The sequence below is a fragment of the Phascolarctos cinereus genome, unplaced genomic scaffold, assembly GCF_003287225.1.
Source record: "Phascolarctos cinereus isolate Bilbo 61053 unplaced genomic scaffold, phaCin_HiC Scaffold_726;HRSCAF=1367, whole genome shotgun sequence".
Taxonomy (NCBI): domain Eukaryota; kingdom Metazoa; phylum Chordata; class Mammalia; order Diprotodontia; family Phascolarctidae; genus Phascolarctos; species Phascolarctos cinereus.
In genome coordinates, this window is record NW_027556098.1 from 147,936,859 (window position 1) to 147,963,045 (window position 26,187).

Here is a 26,187-nt window from a genome sequence, read left to right on the forward strand (position 1 = left end):
TTAAAGCTGGTTTGATGATCACCTCCAGGAAATCTTTTGGGATGTCACACTCTGATCTCTCCTTTCTGCGTCATCCCCTTAGCAATTCTCCACTCAAGCCCAGCATCATGGAAATCAGTGGGACCCTTTCACGATCTTCTCATTCAACCAGTTTAACAGATGAGGAAACTATGAGATAGAGAGGTGAAATGATTTCTCCAAAGTCACACAGCTAGTTATTGATAAAGCTGGGATTAAAACTCAAGTCTCCTAACTCCTTGTCCACTCTTCTTTTCATTATGATATATATCTCCCTTTAGTCTGTACTTTCATTTTGTACTCATTAGAGTAAAAAAATCCATGCGTATTGTTCTGCACCCATACCCCTTCACCCCTGTAAAGGAGGCAAAGGAGGTGAATTTTCTCATTGCTTCTTTGGGATCAGCCTTGGTCATTATAATTCTATAGTGTTCAGTTGTTGTTCTTCCATTTACATTGCTGTAATCATTTTGTGTCTTTATTTACTACTTCTGCTTACTTTTTGTCAGTTCATGTAGTCTTTCCATGTTTCTCTGTATATTCATATTCATCATTTCTTCTGGCATAATAAATTTCATTATATTCATGTACTCTAGTCAATTTTTTCTTTTGTTGTTGTTCGGACGTTTTTCAGTTGTGTTCAACTCTTTGTGACCCCATTTGGGTATTTTTTGTCAAAGATACTGGAGTGGTTTGCCATTTCCTTCTCCAGCTCATTTTACAGATGAAGAAACTGAGGCAAACAGGGTTAAGTGACTTCTCAGGGTCACACAGCTAGTAAGTGTCTGCAACTAGATTTGAACTTAGGTAGAGGAGCCTTTCTGACTCTAGTCCCGACATTCTACCCACTGTGCCACCTAGCTTTTGTTTAACCATTCCCTAATTAATGGTTTCCAATTCATTGCTGCTACAAAAAGGGATACTATAAATAATTTGGTGTATATGGGGCCTTTTTTCTATTTTGACTTCTTTGGAGTATATTCATAGCAGTAGGATCTCAGAGAGAGATAGACTTTTTTTTTTCAGCTTGCCACCCCTTCTTTATTTTTTTTCTTTTTAATATAAATTTATTTATTTTTAGTTTTCAATATTCACTTCCACAAGTTTTGAGTTCCAAATCTCTCACCCCTCCCCCCCACCCCAAGATGGCATGCATTCTGAATACCCCTTCCCCTGGTCTGCCTTCTCTTCTATCTCTCCCCCCTCCCTTCTGTTATCCCTTTCCCCTTCTATTTTCCTGTAGAGCAGGATAGACTTCTGTACCCTGTTTCCTAAATTTCTTATTTCCCAGTTGCATGTGAAAACATTTTTTTTTAAAACATGTGTTTTTAAAACTTTGAGTTCCAAATTTTCTCCCTTCCTCCCTCCCCACCCACCTTCATTGAAAAGGCAAGTGACTCAATATAGGTTGTACATGTGCAGTTATGCAAAACACTTCCTTAGTAGACATGTTGTGAAAAACTAACTCTATTTCCCTTAATCCTATCCTGCCCTCCCATTTATTCTATTCTTTCTTTTGACCCTGTCCCTCCTCAGAAGTATTTGCTTCTGATTACCCTCTTTCCCAATCTGCCCTCCTCTCTATCACCCCCCCTGCTCTCTTGTCCCCTTCTCCCCCTATTTTCCTGTAGGGTAAGACAGATTTCCATACCCAATTGAATGTGTATGTTGTTGAGAGATAGACATTTTAGTCACTTGCTTCATGATTCCAAAAAACTTTCAAGAATTATTGAACCAAATCACAGTAGTGCATTAATAATCCTTTCTTTCCAAAAACCTTCCAACGCTGACTTTTATCATCTGTGACAACTTTCTGGGTGTGAGGTGGAACCTCAGTATTGAATCTTTTTTTTACATTATCAGTGATTTTGAGCAGTCTTTCCTATGGTTGTTAATAGTTTACAGTTCTTCTTTTGAAAACGATTTGTTGATATCTTTTGATTGCCTATCCATTGGAATGACTCTTGGTCTTATATATTTGTACTGGTTCCTTATGTATAGTGACTGTCAGACTTTATCAGAGAGGTTTGACACAGAGATTCTTTTCCCAATCAGTATATTCCTTTATTATCCTAGTTGCAATGAATTTCTGCAAAAGCTTCTTAATCTCATGTAATTTAATTTATCACTTGATATGTTGGTTTTACAGATCTCCTTTTTTCTCTCTTTTATTCTTAGTCATAAGGAATGGTTCTCTGGTTAGAAAATTAGGATATGTGTGGAAGGAAGGTGAAGTAAAAACAAAAGATATCAATAGAAATTGCTTTTTAAAAAAAATAAAGTGTTTCTCCTTGACTCACTTAAGAGAAATGTTTTCACAAAAAATTAATAGAAAGTGTGTTTCCTATAGATAGCAGGACACTATATCGATCAACATATCATTTAACCCTATTTTTCTTTAAGGCACTGTGGTAAATTTGTATGGCTTTGTAAGAAAGGATATTTAGGGGCAGTTTGGGGGCTTGTCACAAAGCTGCTTCCCAACCCACAGAAGATCAGATTGAGGATCCAGAGAATAGGGATCTTGCCAGTTTCTATATTTCTTCTGGATTAGCAATTGCTGGTGTTAAACTAAAGTTAAATTATTGCCCAATTCAATTTAATAAATATTAAAAAAAAATCATCTAGTCAACCCCTCTTATTTGACAGATGAAAAAACTGAAGTCCAAAGAGGTGACGTGACATCCAGTGACATTTATTTAGCATACCATATGCTGAGTACAATGAGATACAAAAAAAGGCAAAAGAGAGTCCCTGCCCTCAAGGAGTACTGCTCACAATCTAACCAGGGAGACAACAGGCCAACAAATACATACAAACGAGCTACCTACAGTATAAATCGGAGATGATTAATGGAGAGAAGGCACTAGAATTAAGAGGGGTTGGGAAAGGCTTCCTATAGAAGGTGGAATTTTAGTTGGGTGTTGAAGGGAAGCCAGTAGACAGAGATGAAGGGAAGAGCATTCCAGTGATAGGTGACTGCTAGAGAAAAAATCCTGCAACCAAGAGACGAAGATCATAGCACAAAGAGGCCAGTGTCACTGGATGGAAGAGTACATTGAGAGGGGTATATGGTGCGAGGAAACTGGAAAGGTAGGAGGGCGGGTCTGGAACCTTATGACGAATAGGCCTTTGAGCATCAGGCACAAGGTTATGCCTCCCTGGGTCTTACTCTCTTAGGTTCTTTGGCATGGTCCTTACATGTGTACGTGTTTTGTTTCCCCTCTAGACTGTGAGCTCCTCAAGAACAGGGGCCATGGCTTTCATTTCTTTTGTTTCCCTTCCACAGTTTCTCGCACAGGGCTATACACAAGGGTTTACTCACTGTGTCTTGACTGCCTGATTTGGTTTGAAGCCAGTGATCATCAACATGGAAAAACAGACCCTAAGTTCCACCTTCAGTGTCCCATTTCTTTTTTTTTCTTTTCTTTCATTTTTTTTTTTGCCAGTGTCCCATTTCTGCAAAGGGACACTGGCTTCTGCTAACAGCAGCTTTGTGGTGAACAACTGGCAAAGAGCAATAAGATAAAGGCTATGTATGGTGGGTTGTTGTTTTTTTCCCAGTTTGGTGCCATATTAATCAGTACTATGATTAATTAGACCCAATTAGGGTCATGTAAGTGTAGGATTCTTGGGGCCGTTTAGAGATATCACTGGAGTTTTGTTTTCCCCAAAAGCTTCTGTGCCACTTAAACACAAATTCTGCCCCATTAGCCTTATGATCATTTAACTCCTGCCAAATGGATGAGTTTATAACTATATCAGTGTGGTGATTAAGCAGTGGTTAGGTTCTGTTCTATAAAACATTGGAATGTTTGTTCTGCATTTTAAAATAATAACTCATGGACTCTTCCCCATCTTCCCAACATCATCCTTTAGCTTTTTGAAACCCATGTGAGATTTCTGCCAGATAGTTTTGATCAAGGCTTTACAAAATGTCAAGAAAATCACATTATCAAAGTAGGGACATTTTGGCTCAGGGTCCAGGTTGTGAATCAGTCAATCAGGGAGCATTTATAAAGTGCCTACTGTGTGCCAGGCACTCTGCAGCCAACAAGTAAGTGTCAAGAACCATTCCTCAGTGGTTTGACATTATCTGGCCATTACAGAGGGTAGAATGAGGGAGATAAATTTTAGTTCATATAGCTCCATTCAAGACGAGATGTATCTTGATCCCAGAGGACTTGGATTCAAATACTGGCTTTTTTACTTATTGCCTGTATGACTGTGGCAAGTCATATAATGTCTGTGGGCTTAAGTTTCCTGATCTGTAAAATTAGGGTTTTGGAATGTCTGGCCTTTAATGTCCTGTCTAACTCTAACTCTGTCATCCTATAAGATGACTGTTAGAAATGTATGGGAAGCATTGCCATAAACACTCTGTCACCTGACCCTGAATCTCTAACACTTAATTATCATCAGTATCATTGACTCTTGTTGATTGAACTTTATACTTACGTTTAAATAGTGTTTAATATCACCTTCTGTCTTGTTCTTTTTAGGCCAGGAAGCAGGGGGCAAGAGTGATGTGGGTTGAACATTAAGGGTCTGTGCTCCCAGACAGTCTGTCCAGTGCCCCGTGTTCTTGGGAATTTATCTTGACCACTTTGGGGAGATTGTCCTTGAAATAGGCCTATCCTATACTCAAAGCACCTTGTTGTTCATGGATACTTCTTGATCTAGTGCTTTTACAAGAAGTTAGATTTTTCTCCTTTAATATTTAACCTTACTAATACTGTCTACTTACCTTCTCAGTGCTTTAGGCAATAATCTAAGACTTTAAATTGTAGAGAAGGTACCAGCCTGCGTTGGGAGAGAAAGTTCCCACCTTCAGGAGCTAAAATTATAGGTCTAGTCCCAACCCTTCTCCTATTGATATTATAATAGAAGTCCTTTGCATTTCTATAGTGCTTTATTTTTTATTTTTTCAAGTTACTTTCATGTCTGTAATATTTTATTTTCAAAACTTTTTGTGGTGAAACCACTATAAATTTCTATTTAAACGGTGTTGAATTATACCTTTGTTTTGTGCATAAGGTAGGGAGAGCAGGAATTCTCATTCCCATTTTGCAGCTGGTAAATCTCCAAGTCAGAGAGGGTAAGTAATTTACTAGAGGCCACAAAGCCACTTAGCATCAGAGCTAGGGTTGGAACCCAAGTCTCCTCACTGTTAACTGTAGGTTAGAATAAGGAATTTCTTGGAATTTCCTAGAATTTAGGCTCTTGGAATTTCTTCCTGGATGGGTCTGAAGTAGTTTCTGTGAGGTAGGGCACTAATAGCGATATGACCCCCAAAGATGATCTATGAAGGATTCAACAGTGGGTTAGATTTGGCAAGAAGACTGTGCAAAAAAAGAAATTTTGTGAGTGCACACATTCTTTTTGCTTTCCACGTGACTAAACCGCTAATGGGTTCCTAGCGATTAAAATATCGCACATCAACATGTGGGGAAGGGACAGTGGTAGCAGTGCCACTCAGATGGCACTGATTTTATCTCAGCTTCCCCCAGCTGAACCTGGGATTCAGATTTTCTTTGGTAAATGATTACTTCTACATTTGTGAGTTGTCTTTTCTGGTTGTTAATGATTTTTTTTCTTTTATGTAAATATAAAAATCCCTTTTAAAATACATCTTTTTCAAATAGGAAGTTCCATGCATAGGAGCAATAAAGTAATTTCCTTGGGTGCATCTTAGTTGGAAAGCATGTGTTCCTTAGGGAGCATAAATAAGCAAGGCATGAACTTCCTAGCAATATTAAAGAAAAGTAGGCTTCCTAACATTCGAATCAGTTAATCTTCTGCTTACAGAATTTTTCTTCCCCAGATTTCTTTGCTGAATTCAATTCATGAAAACTTCCAACAGTAAGTAAACATTACCACTTGGTTCTCCCTTTCTATAAAATGCTGCACACATTGTACTTTGAAATGCATTATCTTTCTATTGTGGATGGAATAAAAAGATGTGGTTTTAAAAAGTATACATAATCATCTGAGGGTGTAGGGGGAGGATACCATTCTTAGACACGCAGTTCCTGCTTGTTGCTAAGTATAAATATATCTTGATTTAGACAGTTTGTTCCTGTAGGAAATTATATCTAAATCAAACCATCTTTTAAATGTACTAGAAATTTCACTACTTAAAAGAATTTTGTGATGCATCTTTTTAAATTCATAAACATTTGCTAATTTATATTGAAACTGGATCTGTGATCTCAACAGTATGGGCACACCTTTCAACATTTGCAACTTACAACCCAACCTTGCTTTCTCATCTAGTGTGATTCTCTTCCACATTCTTCCATAAATCTTACAAAGAGGAAATTCTCCATGTACGGTCATCCTTTCTTTAGGTTTTTTTTGCATTCATTAGCTACTAGTTTAACACTTAGCAATCAGCTTTCTCCCTTACTAGTGTTGCCTCGCCAGCTCACCTGCTTTTCCAGGCTCGTATTTTCAGAACCATAATTATTGGTAATATGCTCCACCCACCATATATCTTTCTGTTGTCCTTTGGGTCACCCACATTTTTAATTCTTTGTTCCTTTTGTTGTTACTGTTATTGTTCTTTGGTTAAATCCTGGGTGGTTTTTTTTTTCATTTTATTGATACTTTTTGTTTTCATATTAGTCATTTCTTTAACCTTCCTCCCCAACCCATGCCTGCAGTCAAAAAGGGGAGTGTAATACCTCATATCTTCTCTAAGTACAAAATTTAACATTATAATTTTATGTCAATTCTGTTGTATTTTACTCTTATTTTACCTTGTGTTGTCCAGCTTTCTTGGGATAACTTGAAATCATAAAAATCAAGGATTTCAATTCCAAAATTCCTTTACTTCCCCTTTCAAAAAACAAATTTTACATTTAATAATTTAAAAAATAAATTAGATTAAAAGCCATTAGTTTGTAAATACACAGCATTTAAGAAAAAGTGGAGGGAGGATACTTAACAAATCAAAGATAAAGTATAATTTTAATAATATTAGCTAGCATTGAGACAGCACTGAAAGGTTTACAAAGTGCCTCATATATGTCATCTCATTTGATTCTCACAGCAGCCCTGGGAAGTGGGTGTCATTATTATCCCCCTTTTTACAGATGAGGAAACAGAGACTAAGAGAGTTTTAAGTGAATTGCCCAGGGTCACACAGCTGGTAAGTGTCTGAGACAGGCAGGATTTGAATGCAGGTCTCCTGGACTTGAATTCCAGCACTTTGTCCTCTGTACCACACAAACTGCTGGAAATTGCCATTGGTGTCCCTCCAGGAAGGAGTTAATGTTACTCGAAAATTGCCAGTTTTGATCTGGTGACTTGAGCCCCAAGGGATCTCCCAGAATGACATCTACTGGCTTTTCTTCCAGAGCAATGGCCTCCTCAGCTGCCCGTGACCAGTTTTTGCGACAGATGGAACAGATTGTAGATGGAATTAAACAAAATCGGATGAAGGTCAGCTGGGTTTCTTTTCTCCCTCTAAACTTGAAACTTCATTTGTAAAAAGAAAACAAATTCACTCAAGAAAAGCAATTCACCTTTATAATAAATAAGTGGATAATGTTATAATTATGATAAAATGATAATTATAATGATTAGCATACCACTCATTCCCCTAGTAGAGAAGGCTCTAAAAATAATGCAGTGAGCCCTCCAGTGACACCTTGTCCCTCCAAATGAATTGCAGTTCTTTTTCCAGATTTCTCCATGGGCAGAGCCAGCTGTTGAAGTTGGGTCTTCATTGTGTGATTTGAGTGGTACTGGGAAAGCCCTTCATCCCAAAGTAACCTCCCTCATTGGGGTATCATAATACCTGAAATTCTGACATCAGAAATTATTTCCTTTGGGTCCTGAAAGCTTTTGGGGGTTTTAGGAAACTTCTGCTAAATTATAAATATGACCAAGAGATAATCAGTTAACATACAGGCAGTCCTCAGATGGTTTATGGGCCCCAGGATGAGAAAGGATTGGAGAGAGGGCATGACAGGGCACCAGAGATAATCACTACCTGCTTCACAGTTTGGCTAAGTGCGATCATACCTGTAGATTAGGGTGGTAAGTTACCTTGTTGTATTTTGTCAGTTATGAAATAGGCTCACTGAGTTTTCTGGAAACTGACTCATAACTACCTACTTTTTCCAAGTGGGAACTAGCTAATCTTTCAGTTGTGGGCCTATTAAAAATATACCAGCAGTGACTACTTATGCTGTTGATAGATTTTGCGTTAAAAATCAGTGTAAAATTTCAGTTAGTCTGTATTTTAAAAAGATAAAGTGAACCTGTGTTGGCTACCACAGGCTCCCCGTCCCTAGATGGTGAAATGCAGGCAGTTATCGATTATTTGTAATGTTAGCAGGGACCTGCATAATTGGAATTTGGGAGTTGTCAGTAGATTTTAATTTATCCAGTCATCCCTTCTAGCCCCAACTTTTCTTGTTGGGGAGCTTCTGCTGATAATAAGCTAGTATGGAAGCTTTAGAGATGCAAATTTCAGCTCAATAGAAGGAATATTTTTTTGACAGCTATCTAGAAATGCAATGGATTATTTCCTTATTAGGTAGTGAGCTTCTGATTAGTGGAGATATTCAAGCAATTCATGCTGTTGGTAAGATGTGAGTTAGATGGCCTTTAAGTTCCTTTCTAAGTCCAGGATTCTGTGGGTCAGAAGGTACTTGTTGAGATTTCAGCCCCTTGTTGCTGCTTACTTCCTAAGGAAAGTATAAAGAGGGAAATAGTCCAGGCCCCTTTAGTTCTTCCCTTTTCTCTCTCAAGGTTTTTGCTTTCGGGCCATTACTGTCAGCAAGGACTCTTTTTTATGGAGAAAGAAACATGATATGGCCAAGTTGTTATCAAAAGCATACCTCTATCAATCTAGATAGATATAGATTTATAGAGAGAGATCTATAGGTATTTATGGACAGACACAATTGTGATATAATTTGACTGGATTTTTTTTTAATGCCAGCATTTATACTTTTAAAGTTAATGCTGTCCCTTTAAAAATAGTCATCTTAAGTGGTGGCACACTTACTCCAGTGATATTGCCATGACTCAAAACATTTTTAGAATTCATCTTGGATCATAGGATTATAAACTTAGAGCTGCGAGAGACCATTAGAACCATGACAGAGCCGTGTCACAAAAACCCATGGAGAGAAGAATATCTAGAAGGATGGGGGTGATCAGCATTGTCACACGCTGCCAAGAGCTCAAAAAGAAGAACTGAAAAAAAGTCATTGGATTTAGCAATGGAACAGTTTCAGTCAAGTATTGAGGATGATTGAAGCCAGATTGCAAGGGGCTGAAGAGAAAGTGGAAGCAATGTGTGTAGATAACTTTTCCTTGGAATTCTTGAAATATATGACCCTTGAGGTATGATAGGGTTAATTGCAGGCTTTTCAGTGATGGGAAAGATCTGGGCATGTTGTAGGCAACAGGGAAAGAGCCAGTGAATAAAGGCAACAGAGAAGGCAACAGTTAGACATTAGGACATTAGGAAGAGAGGTGAAATTGACTGATAGGATGAGCTCCTACAAAGGACAGGAGAGATTGAGATCAAGGACACAAGCCTCTAGAAGGGTTGACCTTGGCAAGGAGAAAATCCACCTCATTAAATATAAGAGCAAAGTAGGAGAGAGTCAAAGATGATCCTGAGGTAATTTCAAGGACAGGTTGCTGCAAACAGATGGCCTTAATTTTTTCAATGAAGTATGAAGCAAGGTCCTGTGCTAAGCGGGGAGTAGGGAGAGTATGTCATAGAGGGTTTGAGAATAGGTTTGGAAGAGCAGTTCTGGGGAATTTGATAGATAGTTGATCAGGAAAGTGTAAAAAGAATGACATGCATCAATGAGGGCCCATTTGAGGTTAGATAATATAAATTTTTAACAGACCCAAACTACAGGTAAAACTTTTCCTAGAAATATTCAGTAGTGTAGAGAAGAAAAGTCAGATGGTAGGAGTATTTCAGAGTTCTGGGCTGGGAAAGGGATGAGGGATGACAAGGGTAAGAGATTCAAGAGTGGAGGGCAGAGTAAAGTGAAACTAGCTCATTAAAGGATCAAGCTTTGGAAGAGAGGAAAGTGAGGCCAGAACAGAGGTGATAGTCTAGGAAAGGTGGAGTCACTGTAAGTTGAAGTAAGGGCAACCAATTAACAAATATTTATTAAGTGCCTATTCTGTGCCAAGTTTATTCGAGTTACTGAGTTACTGGAAATACAAGTCTGAAAAATGAAATGGTCCTTCCCCTCAAGGAGCTTATATTCTATCCAAGAAGACAACTGGTATACTAGATATGTGTGTGTGTGTGTGTGTGTGTGTGTGTGTGTATGTATGTATATATGTATATGTGTGTGTGTACATATATACCTATACCTATACACACATACACACACACATATGTATATATAAAATATACACAGATATACATATACACATAGCTATTCAAAATAAATATAAATTAGGGAGGAAGAACATTAGCAGTAAGGGGAGGGGTAAGGACCAGAAAGCTTTCTGTGAAAGATGGTACTTGGCCATGTCTTATAGGTGGGGAGGGATTCTATGAGAAGTAGGTAAGGAGGGAGCATATTTTAGGCATGGGAGCTGGCCAGTACAAAGACAGAGATGGGAAATGTTGTGTCATGTGTGAGGAACAGTCTGCTGGCTGGATCGTGGAGTACAGGAAGAGGAGTGATATATATAATGAGGCTGGAAAGATAGACTGAGGCAGGTATATTTGAGTGGAATAAAGGCACATACACATTATAAAGTTGAGAAGGTTGATAAACCAGTAGGCAGGGATACTTGAGGGAATATCTGCATGTACATTGAAGTAAGTAAAAAGGTAAGTTTTGGTGTAGTGAGGAAAACTGAGCCAGGTACTAAACTCCTTAAGTAAGGGGAGAAATGACCTATGGTCTGGTAGATAGTGACTGCCAAGATCTGGATAGGATGACATACCTGGATGGAGTGGACCTCAAAGGAAGATTGGTCACTAGGGATTGGTAGGTTGTAGGGGTAGGGACTGGAAATGACAAAAACAAATATTCTTTTCCTGGCCCTGTGTGTTGGGCTTGAGAAAAAAAAATGATGTGTTTCTAGAACTCTGAACTAATGTTAATGAGGTTCCTGTCATTGTTAGTGGACCTGGTATGGAACATCTCTTTTTACTATCTTCTCTTAAAATTTTTCAACAGTTGGAGAAGAAGAAGCAAGAGAACAAAATGAGAAGAGACCAGTTAAATGATGAATATCTGGAACTATTAGAAAAACAGAGGCTATATTTTAAAACCGTGAAAGAATTCAAGGAGGTAAGAGCAAGGTTTTAACTAAGTTGTCTCTGGGTACCGCATTTTGGGAAGGACTTTGATAAGCTGGAGTATGTCAAGAGAAAGGCAACCAAGATGAAAAAGACCTTGAGTTCAAACCATGTAAGACTCAGTTGAAGAAGTTGGAGACATTTAGCCTTGAAAAGAGAATACTAATGAGACACGGTAGCTGTCTTCCAGTATCCTAATGGACCATCATGTAAAAGGGATTGAACTTGTACCATTTTGGTCCTAGAGAACAGAACTAGAAGCAATGGGTAAAAGTTGCAAAAAGGCAGATTTTGACTTGATACAATGAAAAACATCCTAAGAAGTAGAACTTTAAAAAGTTGACCCAGTAAAGGTCATCACACAAAGGTGGAGGAACCCTTGTCCGCTGTGTTGTCTGAAGGAATTCTTGTGTAACTGCGGGTTGGACGAGAGGGCCTCTGAATTCTCTTCCAACTCTTGAGGTCCTGTGACTCTTACCACTGTGGATGGGATCTAGATTGCTTTCATTTGGCCCCCCTCAAAATGTTTCTTCTTCAAAGAGAAGAGTGAGGATTTTTTTTCTAGTGATTTTTTTTTCAAGAATTGTAGCAAGAAATGGTCAGTTGGAACCTCAGTTTGCATGTGAAATGTGGTATTTGGCTGTCATCTGCCTGCGTTTCCTCAGTCTTATAAGTAAATTGAAGTGTTATGAGATATTGCATTATTAGAAGCTTTAGCTATACTAAGAGCTTTGAGGTTTGGAAAGTGCTTTACATACATTATTTTTTTTCCAACCTCGGGCCACCTTATGAAGAAAGAGCTATTGTTATCCTTATGTTATAGATAAGAGAACTGAAACACATAGAGAGTAAATGACTTTCCTAGGTTTACATGCCTGGGAAGCATCTGAGGGTGGGATTTGAACCTCAGGTCTTCCTCCCTCCAAGTATAGTACACCATCCATTACATCATGCTGCCTGTGTCATCAAGGGTTAAATGAGCTCTAACCTAAGCACATTAAACTGAAAACTCCACTCAAATGTCATATGGCATCAGCCCACATAAAGACCATCATAAAAACTAATATTTTTGATTGAAACTGAAAGTTATCCAACTTACAGAATTCTAGATCTCACATAGCCTGTCCCTATGTGTCTCGGCAAACTTCTACTCCTGTTTTTCCAGAAATATGACTTGTCTGAAAAGTCCTTCTAAAAAGAACCCTCCATATCTCCTGATAACACATCCCAAGGTCTCATCAGCCTTAACGTCAGGGCATTTTTCCTTGTCAGCCTAATTCTAGATCAGGCTTCTGTCTTGCTTATCACAGTCATTGAATATAAGCTTTGGAAGTGACCTGAGAGGTCATCTAGTCTCACCTGAACAGAAATCTCTTTTGGATGCAAAATCTGCCTTGCTGTAACTTCTGTCTACCTCTGGGCCTTGTTCTGGCCTTTTGGGAAAAGCAGAACTGATGACTGTTATCAAAGGACACTTTGGTTTATCAAGCAGTTTAAAATGAGTTAATATTGAGTTTTGCATTGATTTTAGAAAATTGAGAGATCACTTTTTTATCCTCTAGTGGTAATAGCCTAATAGGTAAAGTAGATGTAAAGGGAAAGAAGCACTGTATGGAGCCAAAGGAGTAATGTTCAGTCTCCTCCTTGGAAAATGAAGTATTGACAGTGGTGATTGAAAAGAGAGAAGGTGACCAGCTCCTGTGGAATAATCACTATCCACTCCTTGTTGAGAGTTCTCCTTTCTTTGAAACCCATTGCACCTGGCCTAGCTAGCTTTCTGCTCCCCAATTGGTTAGAAGCTGATGAGGACAAAGACCATGTCTTATTCTTCTTTGCATCCCTCACAACACCCCAAACACATTATCTTATGCATAGTAGACATTCAGTAAATACTTGTGGAATTCAAAATGGCAGAGGGACTGACTTTGTCAGAATCAGAAGTCAGTAAACGTTTATTAAGAGGCTACTATGTTTCAGGCACTCAGCTAAGCTCTGGGGATACAAAGAATGGCATAAGATAGTTCCTGCCCTCAAGGAACTAACAATGAGATGATAATGATGATGATGATGATGATGATGATGATGATGATGATGATGATGATGATGATGATGATGATAATAATAATAATAATGAGAGGAGACAATACATAAAAAGAAGTTGAAAATCAGTGGGGACAGGGTGAGGGAAGTTACCTATCATGGGTTATAAAGAAGTCCTGTAGCCAAGGTGGGAAATGATCTGAAGAAGTGAGTTTCAGGATTAGATTTCATCTTGCAGAATGATGAGTTTCTAGAGATCATGAAGTCCATGAAAGCAGCCAGGTAGGAAATGATGAGGTGAATTCTCAGGATGTACTTCTCAAACTGGGGATCTGAGACGAGCTCCTAGGTGTCCACCCCTTACTGTCCCCTACCAGAGAGAGGGGCCCCACTGCGGGCCAGGGGTACTGAAGAGCTGTGAGTTTCAGAATTGATAACATCTTGGAGAATGATGAGCCAGTGTGGGAAATGAGCTGAGGAAGTGAGTTTTAGAGTTGATTTCATCTTGCAGAATGGTGAGTTTCAGGATATCATGGGGTCCAAGAAAATTGTCAGATGGGAAATGATGAGGTAGAGTCTCTGGATGTCATTCTTAAATGTATAGACAGTATTTATTAACTAGAATCCCTCTAAAGACTGACAAGGCTAGTGAGGTTACTCAGAATCATGCCATACAGGGATTAGAAGAGGAAAGACAAAGAGTAGACGTGACAGCAATCTTCAGTTCTGCTTTAACCCAAAGAGCTTCTGAACCTAAACCAGTGGGAAGAAATTATGTGGAGACAGATTTTTTATTCAAAATAATAGAAAACTTCTTAACAGTTAAATTTGTCCAAAAATAGAATCATCTGCTTTGAGGGACAGTGAGTTCTCCCTTGCTAGAGATCCTTAAGCAGAGACTTGATGATTCTTGGGGTAAGAATTGGGCTAGATGACTTCTGAGGTTGTATCAGGTTTTGGAAATTTATGCTTCCATACTGTTTTCCAAAACTCAGAACTCAAGACTATTATGAATGCCTTTACTACTTCTGGGCTCCTCTTTTTTTAACCTGAATGAACTAAAATAAGCAAAGACAAAACAAAGACAAAAATGATAAATGTTCATGCACTGGTTTGGTGATGTTTACATTTCCTGAGACAGGAGCAACACCTTCAAAGTGCTAGACTGTCATCTCCAGGGAAAGTAAAATGCTTATTTTATACTTGAGTAAGGAGAGACTTCTTAGACTTCTTGGAAGGTGCTATGTTGTACTTTCTTACTGTGCTTACTTCAGTCAGTAAGCATTCATTAACTGCCTCCTCTGTGCCAGGCACTTTGGTAAATACGGAGGATTTAAAGACAAATGGAACAATTCCTGCCCTTGAGGAGCTTACATTCTAATGGAGAAGGCAACATATAAGTCTATGAGTTTATACAGAATATATATATACATGTATACATATACACACATATACATACATATATACATACGTAAATACATACATATAAATGAATACAATGTAATTTTAGGAGAAAGGGTAATAGAAGCTAGGGTGATCAAGAAATATGCACATACAGGGAATACATGGGACCTGGGCACGTGCAGGGAGGGCTGGCTCATGGCTCCAACACTGCAAAACCGCCAGTGACATCTATTACTGCCGTCACTTTGTATAACTTCTGTGGGTTTCCCATTTGTAGTGTAGTGTTCCCTGCTCGTGCCCATCATACTTCTGGCTGGGCCCACTCCCCACCAGGCACAGGCGCTGCTCTTTACTCCAGCTCACTGTTAACCCTGCCTATTTTCAGGCTCACCTAATACCCTGAAGAAGTAGTCACTGGAAGGGAAGAGAGAATGTTGTGGTGAATAATCCTCTGCTGTCAGCCTGTTCCTTATGCCTCCTTCAGTGCCTCAGCTCTAGCCCTCAGCTGACGTGCTGTTTTCAGATCCACCTCCAAATCTGTCCCCCATCTTCAGAAGATGCTGTGATTAATAAGCCTTTCCTTTCCAGGAAGGCTATGGCTCTCTGCTCACTTGGTACTCTCAGCCAGTAGCCAGGAAACTTACTTCAGTCCTTTTCATCCTCCTCATCCAGTAGCTAGGAGGTTCTCTCCATCTTTCTCAGTCCGCTCTCTTGCCCACTGGCTTTGAAACTGTCTTCTTAGGAATGTTGCCTCAGAATGTACAGAGGCCTAGGAAATTATCAGCACTGTCCTTTGGCCTCTAGCACTGGGCCTGGAGTTAGAAGACCTGAGTTCAAACCTGGCCTTGGACACTTATTAGCTGTGTGACCCTGGGCAAGTCACTTAACCCTCAGTTTCCTCACTTGTAAAAGGAGCTGGAGAAGGAAATGGCAAACTACTGCAGTATCTTTATCAAGAAAACCCCAAAAAGGGGTCATGCAGAGTCAGACACTGAAAATGACTAAACAACAACAGTTGACTACACTGAATTGCCTTGACTTCCATTCTCTCTTTTGGGTCTCTCAGTTCACTTGTCATCTTACTTATGATCAGAAACTCAGCTTAGTTTTTTTAGGTCCGGCTGAGATAGATCCCTCCAGGGCATTAGTCCTCAAACGGAAAAGGGATTGAGAGACACTGTGGTAAAGAAACTTGTTTTAACTTCAACCCAACATCCCCCTGTACTGTGCAAAATTGCAGTAGCTGTGCTAACCCTTGACTCTTGTCCACCTTCCCCAGCCTCATATCCTGGTTTCCTCCTCTGACTTCTCATGATTTTCTTGCATCACTCTCATTTCTCTTCCCAGTTTTTCCTGTACTTCTCTTACTTGCTTCTCAAAATCCTTTTTGAGTTCTTGCATGGCCTGAGACTGATTCATATTTTTCTTGGAGGCTTTGGATGTAGGAGCTTTGACTTCGTTGTCTTCTTCTGGTTGTATGTTTTAATCTTCTTTGTCACCAAGGAAAGATTCTGTGGTCTGATTTTTTTTTTTGCGAGATTTGTTCATGATCCCAGCCAATTACTTGAGTTATAAACTCTTTATTAAGGTAGGGGTCTGCTTCCAGTGTGGAGAATGTACTGTCCCAAGCTTCAGGGGTTTTGTGTAGCTGTTTTCAGAGATACTTCTAGGGACTTGTAAATTTTCAGTTCTTCCAAGGTGATATGATCAAAGGCGAGGTGTTTACTCCTTTTCTGGTCTGTGCTGTGATCTGTGAGTGACCACAAGCACTGTTTTCTGCCTTGGAACTGTGAGGAAGATTTCCTCTCCATCACCACTACAAGTTCCACCACACCAACACTCTTCTTGCCCCAGGACTGCCACCCAGAACTGTGACCCCAATCCAAGCATGGGCAAAACAAGAGAATCTTACACCAGCAAAGAGATACCTGCAATCCCCCTCTGATAAGCCACTCAATTCCCCCTCAGTCTGAAGTTCTGGAAGCAGCCGCCGCCCCAGGGCCACACTTGGGGACTGGGTCTGGGACGGAGCTTCTCTCTCACTGTGGTCACAGACTTTTCCTACTGACCCTTCTAAGTTCCCTTTTGTGTTCGTGAGTTGAGAAGCCTGGAAACCACCACATCTGCCCATGATTCAGTCCTCTGAGTGCTGTTCCAAGTTCACTGAGGCCTATTTTGCCTGTGGGCCCACACCAAACTGCAAAACATTCAGGTTGTCTCGGGCAGGAAATTTGTTTTACTTTGTCTTTTTGTGGATTCTGCTGCTTTAGTATTTGCTTAGAGGCATTTTTTACAGGTATTTGGAGGGGTTTGGGGAAGAGCTCAAGCAAGTCACTGCTTTTACTCTACCATCTTGGCTCTGCCCCCTTTCAGGCCTTCTCTGAATTCTCTACACCATTTAAAATCCTCATTCTCCAGAAATCATTTATAGATGATATTCACCAAAACCATGAAATTTGTACTCTTTTCTACTGTGTTCTTAACAGAAACTTCTCTTGAAGATTAGAACAAACATCCTCCTCAGAAAGTAGGCCTTACCACAGCCATTTTCACTAGACTTAGAAAGGATTTCTCTTGCTAGACAAGCTTAATGAAGGGACACCTTGCCTTTCTTAGTCAAGGCAGGACAGACAATATTAAGGTTCACACAGTGAGAGCTTTTTGCTCCTCAGTTTCCTGGTGCCATGAGGAAGGTACAGACTCCCAGTCAGTTCATGCCTACTTTTTTAGACTAACCTCACCCAAAGGCTCCAGTTTTGGTTCCCATTGTGTATGGGTGAATCCATAGCATTTCTGGAACTGCTAGAGCACAGTCTTCTGAAGGATTGATTGAAAATATTTGGGGAAGGGGCAGCTAGGTGGTGCAGTGGATAGAGCACCAGCCCTGGAGTCAGGAGGACCTGAGTTCAAATCTGGCCTCAGACACATAGCACTCACTAGCAGTGTGACCCTGGGCAAGTCACTTAGCCCCATTTGCCTCACCCCCCCAAAAAAAATTGGGAGAAATATGAATAGTAGTTAGGCACAAATAGGGTATTTTACACTTCTTCATCTTCACTAACCAGTAAAAATTATGAAGTGGGAACGAAAAAGATCTGGGTATGGTAGCACACAGCTATAAATCCTGCTATTGGGGGAGGCTATGGCTGGTGTATCACTTGAGTTTGGAAGTTCTGAGCTACAGTAGGTCTATAACTATTCACATCTCCATAATAAGTTGGCGTCAATATGGTGAGCCCCCCTTCTAAAGAGGGACTTACCATCCCAGGTCAGAAAAAAAGAGTAGGTTAGAGTAAAACCACTTTTCTTAGTGGGGTGGGCTAGGGAGAAAGAAGAAGGGAAGGGGTAGAAGGAGGGGGAAAGAGGGAGGGAAGAAAGGGGAGAGAGAGAGAATTGTCAATCAACAAATATCGATAGAGTGGCTAGCTACTTTAAGGCTAGAGACCAGCCCTATGAGAATACAAAGAAATGGTAGTATCCCAGCCATTGTGGAGTTAGTGTTAGTGGGTAAAAAGTTCAATAATACCAAAATTTTAAGATTATATAAGAAGTGCTATATGATGAATGGTACTAACAAGACAGTAATTCCTCTGAGCTCAGAGGAGGGAGAGCTAGCCATAGGCAGGAGTAATCTGGCTAGGCTTTTCAGAGGCAAGATGCATTTTACTCTGTCATAATTGACATATGATCTCATAGGTCCTGTATTTAACTGAGCAGATGTAGAAATAAGACCCTATGTCATCATGCACAGATAGTCTGTTGGGAGCCTCCATTGTTCATTTACTTCTTAAAATATGACAATCACAGTTACTGATTTGACTCTGTCCCCCAAACTTCTGTGGATATTTCTGAGATGCCGGTTACAATGACTGCTGAAAGAAAGAAAAAAGACCCTAGAGTAATAGGAAATGTAAGGAGAGGAGCTCAAGGAAGAATATGAAATTGGTTTAGAGGGCCTTTTGATTCAGAAAATGCAAGGCTTTAAGAGAATTTTTCGCTAAGTGGATCCCTGGAGCCTTAGGGGAAGGCATCCTTATTCTGGTGCTAGACTCTGCCAGCCTGGGGTCTTATTAGCTGAGCACATTAACTCTCTTCTAATAAGCTTCTTCACTTACACTTTGAAAAGCTGAAATCTTTGTAGACAGCCATGGGGAACAAGTGTGGAAGCAAAGATGCCCTGTTCACTGAAGTTCATAAAGCCCAGAGTTCTCAAGGGAAGAGGAAAAATGATCACATGTTGGCAGGCCTTGAAAGAAATGAGGGGGGGAAAGGGCCTTTCATCTCAGAACCAGCAATCAAGAGCCTGGGACCAGTGTTCTGGGACCCAGGAGAATAATACTAAAAAGAAGAGCCGTCGTTTTTATTACATTTTTTGAAGGGGGTTACCTAGCACTTTCTGTTTTCTCCTTAAAACAGTCCTATGATTTGATGGATGATAATGAGTAGCAAAGTTGGGCCTCCAACTCAGTGTTCTCGACTCCAGATGCAGTGCTTTTCCCTTGTAGATGCAGAAACAGGATCTGCACCTCTGTGCTGTGTGATATCATAAACTCCAACCATACTTCCTTGGGCTGGCCCCAGGTTCTTTATAGGCCTCAGTTTTCATTTGTGAGCTACCCAAGTCATAGACAGTCCTAGTGATTCTCTTTGGTGTCCTCACGGGGTCATGACCATAGTTTTTCTTTGTATTTAATTATGAGTCTGTCACTCATTTATTTACCAGAATTCCTCTCAAAGCTATTTTATCTCTGTAGCCTATACTCTTTCTTGGAGTAACGAGTTGCTACCCACCATGTTAAGTGGAACTCCATTTTATTTGTCTTAGAACTACAGCCTTTAAACTTCAAGTAGTAGGGCATGGAGCCCTTTGTCATATTCTGGAGTGTAGTGAAGAGGTCTTTGTTCCTTGTTCTCTCTCTCATGATATTTATTCTGTGTTCCTGCCTCATCTCAGCCTTCTCTCTTTCCAGACTGACAACAGCGAACCTTTTTTGCCCTGACCTTGGCTTGTCAGGCCAGGATAAGGAAGAGACTAGCAGAGGGTTTAACCTAAAAGCACAAGATAAACACCAAGAAGACTCTGGAAAGCATATTTACCCAATTAAGAAAAGGAGAGTACTTCAGGATGCCCAGGTAGAATGGGCAGAATATCTGTAAAGAGATAAGGAAGGCTTGAGAATTGCACAGGAAAACAGATAGTAAACACTAAAGGAATTTGGGAGACTTGATCTTGTGCCTAAACATAAAGAGAACACCAGACATTTTGAGGCAGTTCAATGAAGATAAGACAGTAGCCTCAGAACAGACATTCAGTATTAATTAGGGATATTAACTTAGTGGCCAATATGGAAAGATAAGCTAGATCTAATAAAATGTCATTGATTAGAGATCAGTGCCCTCCATTTGGGTTCAAGAACCCATCTGTTCAAATACAGCTTTGTGTAGATGCGATCAGACATGAGTCAGTGTGTGTGAAAAAGACCTGTGGTGTGATTTGGCTACCCCAAAATTAAATATGCTCTTAGCCTACTTTTCAGTATCCAGAAGGAGGATGGAGTCCCGCTAAACTCTACCCTGATAAGACTACATCCGGAGCATTGGGTGCTGTTCTAAACAGTATGTTTTAGGAGGACATTGGCAAACTAGAGCACACACAGAAGAAGGGAATGATCTCCAAACTTTGTGCACCAAGAATCAGTTAAAGGAACCAGTGATGTTTAGCCTCAAGAAAAGACCTGTGGAGAGGATGGAGAGAGGGAAGACATGATCACTGTCTTCATTATTTGAAGGCAAATCACCTGAAAGATGAATGAATTAAATTAGCATGTATACAATGTAACAAGAATAGTGCTAATTTGGAGGAGATAAAAATACCAAAAGAAAGACAGTTCCTGTCCTCAAGGAGCTTACAATCTAACAGAAGAAGTAGTGTCCAGGGAGAATCTGGAGAATCACAGGGATGCTAAGTGGAATCATGCTAATTGACAGGTCCTTTCTAAGAATGGTAGTGTTGATTTGATGGCTGTTCTAGAGCAAGCAGTGGGAGGGAAAAGAAGAACATGCACATTGTGTGGCATGGCAGAAAGATGGTGGGGTTCGGGGCTGGCTAGATATGGTAAACTCTTTCCAATTAGACTTGTTTTACTTGACTCTGGAGAGTAGAATCAGGAACCATGGGGAGAAGTTGCAAAGTTATAGCATGTTTAAGGAAAAAATTTCCTAAAGATCTGTTCAGAACTGTGTAATGGACTACCTTATGAGGCAGTGAGACTCTTATCCCTGGATAACCATTTGTCAATTAAATAATCAGTTGTTTTGAATTAGATAGCCTTTCAATTCTGAGATTCTAAGCACTGTGGAGGATATATGGAAGCTACAGCATCTACTATTAGTGAACTTCTAACCCAAAATTCTTGACCTGGGATTTACAGGACCCCCAGGGAGTCTATGGACAGATTTCAAGGGTCCCTTGCACTTGAGAGAGAAAAAAAATTACATTATTTCCACTAATCTCTAAATGAAATTTTGTGTTTTCTTCAAATATTTTAAAATATTGTCATGAGAGGGGATCCATAGGCTTCACCATACTGTCGTGGGGGGTCAATGTGGGGGTCCATAACACACAAAAAAGGCTACAAATCCCTATTCTAGTCTAATGGAGAGACATAGGCCAACATACCATCAAGGAACTAGGGGAAGGAGGATAGGGTGCTTGTGGGACCTGTCCATTTTAGTGATGGAGGTCAGAATACAAAAATTAAAAGTCATGCTTATTGAGACAAGAATATAAAAATAGCAGCTATGGACCACTGTAGAAAGAATACTGGGGCAACTGAACTGTCCTTATCTAGGGAGTATTAGAGATGAACAGAGATGAGAGTCTGGAGGATGTAAATGGCATGGTTTGGCAGTATGAGAGAGGACAGGAGACACAAGATTACAAAATGATTCACCATGTTTAAGAAAGTACGTCAGTGGCTTGAGCAACGAAGGTCCATATGTATTATATAAAGTTTAGCTTCCAGGTTAGTTCTATGAGATTTTCATTTTCTCTTTGTTCAGATCTCCACAGGTGGGAGGAAGGGAGTGGAGGGGAATAGCTCAGGTCCGTTAAGATTTGTTCGTGGAAGAAAAGACTGGTGTATCCTCATCTACCTCCATGAGGTAGTTGTGAGAGAAGTCATTTGTAAACCATGTAGCATCATATAAATGTGAGCTGTTCTAATTAATTTCTCATTGCACTTTCTCATCAGGAATGCCGCAAGAATGAAATACTGCTGTCCAAGGTGAAATCCCATATTTCCTGAGAAAACTCATCAGCTGGCAACCTTAATTGATTTTTCTAGCCTGGAGATGGATTACCATGTTATGAAACGTGATAGTAGCAGCCCAGAGACATTGGCAGACTGCTTCAAATACCCTGGATTTTTTTTTCTATTTTGTTTCCTTTCATTCCCATGCCAGGTTCTTAATGACAGTCATTCAACACAAAGGGTATAACTAGAGTAAAAGCCCTTCCACAGAATAAGATGTAATATGGCCAATATTTCTTTTCTGTATAGATTTTTCTTTTATGTCCAAAATAACATTACATATAATTAAGATATCAGGAAAAATATTTGTATAAAGTCTCTATAAAATAAAAATTAACTCATTCATTCCATAGATATTTATTGTCCACCCTCCCTCCCCCTACCCCTCTTGTGCAAGGCACTATTCTAGGCATGGTGGAGTAGGGGAAAAAGAAAGCAATGAAGGATACAATCACTTAGCAGAAACAGGTAATGTGCTGTGGCTTCTTATGGCCTAAATGGGAAAGTAATATTATGAAACAGAAGTTACAAGGCAGTAAGTGCTCCCTACCCCAAGAAGGATATATTTAGTGTTGTAAGGATTTAGAGGACAGAAAGATCAAGTCTGCCTAGATTGGTGTTAGGGCCCAGGACAAAGGCCTTGCTCCTGGTCCCACCCCTGAAGAGGACACAGTCATTTCATTGGGACCTTGAGGGGCCTCCCCAACCTTGACCTCAAGGCAACAGTGCAGTGGAAAGGACAGGGTTTCTAGAGTCAAAGGACCTTGGTACAAATCCTACTTCTTAAATTACTTGCATGACCTTGCATGAAGTTGTTTATTCTCCCATAGCCCTAGTTTCCTAGTCTGTAAAATGAGGGGTTTAAGGCTAGGTGGCCTCTTCAGTCCCTTCTAGCTCTCGCCCTGTGATACATTGAGCCAGCTGTAAAATCTCATTGTCTTCTCACTGCCCGGGAACAAGTTCTCAGCCCTTCAGAACACTTCAGCACACCTTGGCACACTGTGTTCACCTGCTAACTGCTTACCTGCTGTTTTTTCCAACTCAGCGTGACTTCCACTGCCCATTCTGTTCTGCTTTGTTCTGTGCCCAGCTTCTCTTCTCCCTCTACAAATGCTCACCAGCCTCTTCTCCCTCCCACCCAGCTCAACCTCAACTGCAATGCTCAGCTGTGTTAATGCACAGTTGAGTAGTGCTCCCTCAATGCCTCTTCCACCATCATTCTGCCAGCTAAGGGCAAAGGGGCTTGTAGTACTGCCTTTTGTTCTGGCTCTGAGTCTCCAGTGAGCCCTTCCCAGGTACCAGACAGTACAGGAAAGCAGGGGAGGTTTTGTAGAAAATGTGGAATTTAAGCTTGGACCTCAAAGGGCTCCATTTTGGAAAGATGGAGTAGAGAAAGGGCAATCAGTAACAGGAAATCGCAAGGCAATAATACCTGCCACCTATATAGCGCTTTACATCAAATCCAGCCTCAGACACTTACTAGCTTACTTGGCAAGTCACTTAACCTCTGTTTGCCTCAGTTTCCTCAACTGTAAAATGGGGATAATCCGTTTACCTCCCAGAATTGTTGTGAGGCTCAAATGAGATACCTCTAAAGCACTTAGCACAGTTTATGGCACATAGTAGGTGCTATATAAATGCTAGCTATTATTATTACATCGATTATCTCATTTGATACACCCCCACAACCTAAGAGGTAGATTCTGTAGGTACTGTAACTCCATTTTATCCACAGGGATATTGAGGCTCAGAGAACTTTAAGTGACTTGTCCATGGATGTACTCCTAGTAAGTAGGAAGGGTAGAATGTAGAACATCTGGCTTCCTTACCACAAGTTGCTTCTCCATTAATAGACCATTTTAGAGTAGAATAGTGAAGGAGAGAGTAGTGAAAGCTGAGCTTGGAAATGTCATTTGACGTTAGATCATAGAGGGTTATTCATGACAGGCTAAGGAGATCAGGCTTTATGACATAAACAGTGGGTCACTGAATCAGAACTGTGTGAATTTCATGCCCCAAGATTCCAGCTAATTTTGGCAATGTAACATGCTAGATGAAAATGAGATTTCAGAATGGGCTTCATGGACAAATTTTGTGGCCAAACACTAGCCAGAGTTTTTGGACAATAAAATGTGAAACTTAAACACATGAGACAGACGTAACTTTAACTCCAGTCACTTTTGATGAAATAGTACACAAAAATACATACATATACATAGATAGTAAGGCATAGGTGATGTGAGTGAATGTTTAAAAAAATCCGCTTCGGATTAATGAACATTAAGTCCTATGCTAAGCCTAATGAGACCTGAAAGCATCTCTTGACCAAACTGAAAACCCTCTCTGCCCTTTGGAATGCAGCAAGTATTAAGAGTCACATCCTCACGTATTTTGGCTTATTTGAACATAACAAATCACACCTACTTATTGGAATGAAATAAGTAATGTGATAGCCTCCTAAAAAAGGGAAGCAATTTGGGGTTTGGGGGTTTTTGACATTTGGGTCAACCAAATATTCAAGACTATCTTACAGTGTTTTGAGTATGGTGAGAAGAGATCCCTTGAAGTTGGGTTGGGTTGGTAAACCATTTGAATTTCCAGGGAAGCATTAAATACAATTTATCAAGCAGATCACAGACTTAGAGCACCTGGCCAATTGGACTCTTTTGTTACTAAGTTTAGAATTTTTTTTTCTGGTGCGTCATTGTTCATGGCACAGAATTCTCTTTACTGGAAGAGAGAGGGAGAGTTATGAGGGAAAGGGTTTCTATATGTCACTGTAATCAATTCTGATTTCCAGGCTAATGGAGAGCAATGGTGGGGCATATAACCCCAAACAACAGATAATTAAATGATATTTCTATTTAGCTGCATTCTGTTTTGTTTTGTTCTTAAGGGATTAATTTATATTTCTACTTATTTTTCAGATGGGCTACTGTAATTATTAAAAATTAGTTTCTATTCCTTTAAAATATATCTACAAGATGACAGGATACAAGTAGTAGAGACTTTTTAGGGGCAGAACAAAACCAACCATTGCACTTAAATATTTGTCACAAATAATACATAAAGCAAATAGGCAAAGGGTTGCTTTTTAAAGCTAGGGAAAAAGTTTAAAAATGTGAAGAACAAAAAATCAAAAATCTTAAGGAAAATGATGGAAAAAATGAGAAGGAAGGGAGCCTAAGTAGTACAAAATCTCAAACTATACTACAGAACATCAAAACTATTTCATACAGTTTAAAAAAAAAATAGTAAAGTCAATCAAGGGAACAGATTAGGTACACAAGAAAGAAAAGCAAATAAGCATACTGTAATGGCATAATGTTAAAAAACCAACAAGATCCTAACTACTAGGGTAAGGATTCTCCATTCCATAAAATGTTCTGAGAAAACTGAAAAGTAGCCTGGCAGAAATTAGGGTTTAAACCAACAGCTGACATACACAACAGTAAGCTAAATAGATACATGACATAGAAATAAAAGGTCACAAAGTACACAGTTTAGAGGATCAAGGGAAAATATACCTTTTATCATGCAGCTATGGATAGAGGAAAAGGTTTTGACCTTACAAGGGACAGTGAGAGTGACAGAAAATAAAATGGACAATTTTCATGACATAAAACAAAGGTTTATGCAAAAACAAAACTGATATGACTAGAATTAGAAGGTAAACTGAACTGGGGAAGAAAATCTTAGAGCATATTTCTCAAATCAAGGATATCTAAGGTATATAGAGAATTGCTACCAAAAAAATGTTAATGGGCCATTCCCTGAAAGATAAGTCAAAGGATATGAAAAGAGAAACAAATAAAACCTTTGGAACATATTGGAGGTACTGGCACTGGACAGTACTGGCCAAAGAGGCATGTCAAGAGAAAGACCTTTAAACTTAGAATTGGTGAAGATGCAAAGATGTCCCTTTTTTCCCCAAGCATCTTTGAAAGGTATAATTCTAGTATTTTTTGGTTCCATAACCAAAATAATTTGTTCTAAATCTCCAATGTTTCCTAGGAGCATTTTTGTTTTAAAGAATCCTATGTTTCTTTTAAGTATCGCTATAGGGTTAAATCACTTAGTTCTCAAAGGTCATGCACAATACTTTGA

The 26,187-nt window shown here is 39.7% G+C and overlaps 1 protein-coding gene across 2 annotated transcripts in view; it reads left to right on the top strand.

Moving 5' to 3' along the window:
* Positions 1-22,425, top strand: part of CCDC93 (CCC complex scaffolding subunit CCDC93) — a 115,945-nt gene extending 93,520 nt beyond the window's left edge. The window contains exons 20-23 of one of the 2 annotated variants that reach the window (XM_020972918.2): positions 5,843-5,880; positions 7,380-7,464; positions 11,202-11,315; positions 22,021-22,425. In XM_020972918.2, the coding sequence (XP_020828577.1) occupies positions 5,843-5,880; positions 7,380-7,464; positions 11,202-11,315; positions 22,021-22,074 (291 nt within the window). In that variant the 3' untranslated portion in view covers positions 22,075-22,425. Of the gene's footprint in view, positions 1-5,842; positions 5,881-7,379; positions 7,465-11,201; positions 11,316-22,020 lie in introns of those variants that run through there. The other variant, XR_002321756.2, reaches the window with a different exon arrangement.
* Positions 22,426-26,187: the final 3,762 nt, after the last annotated feature.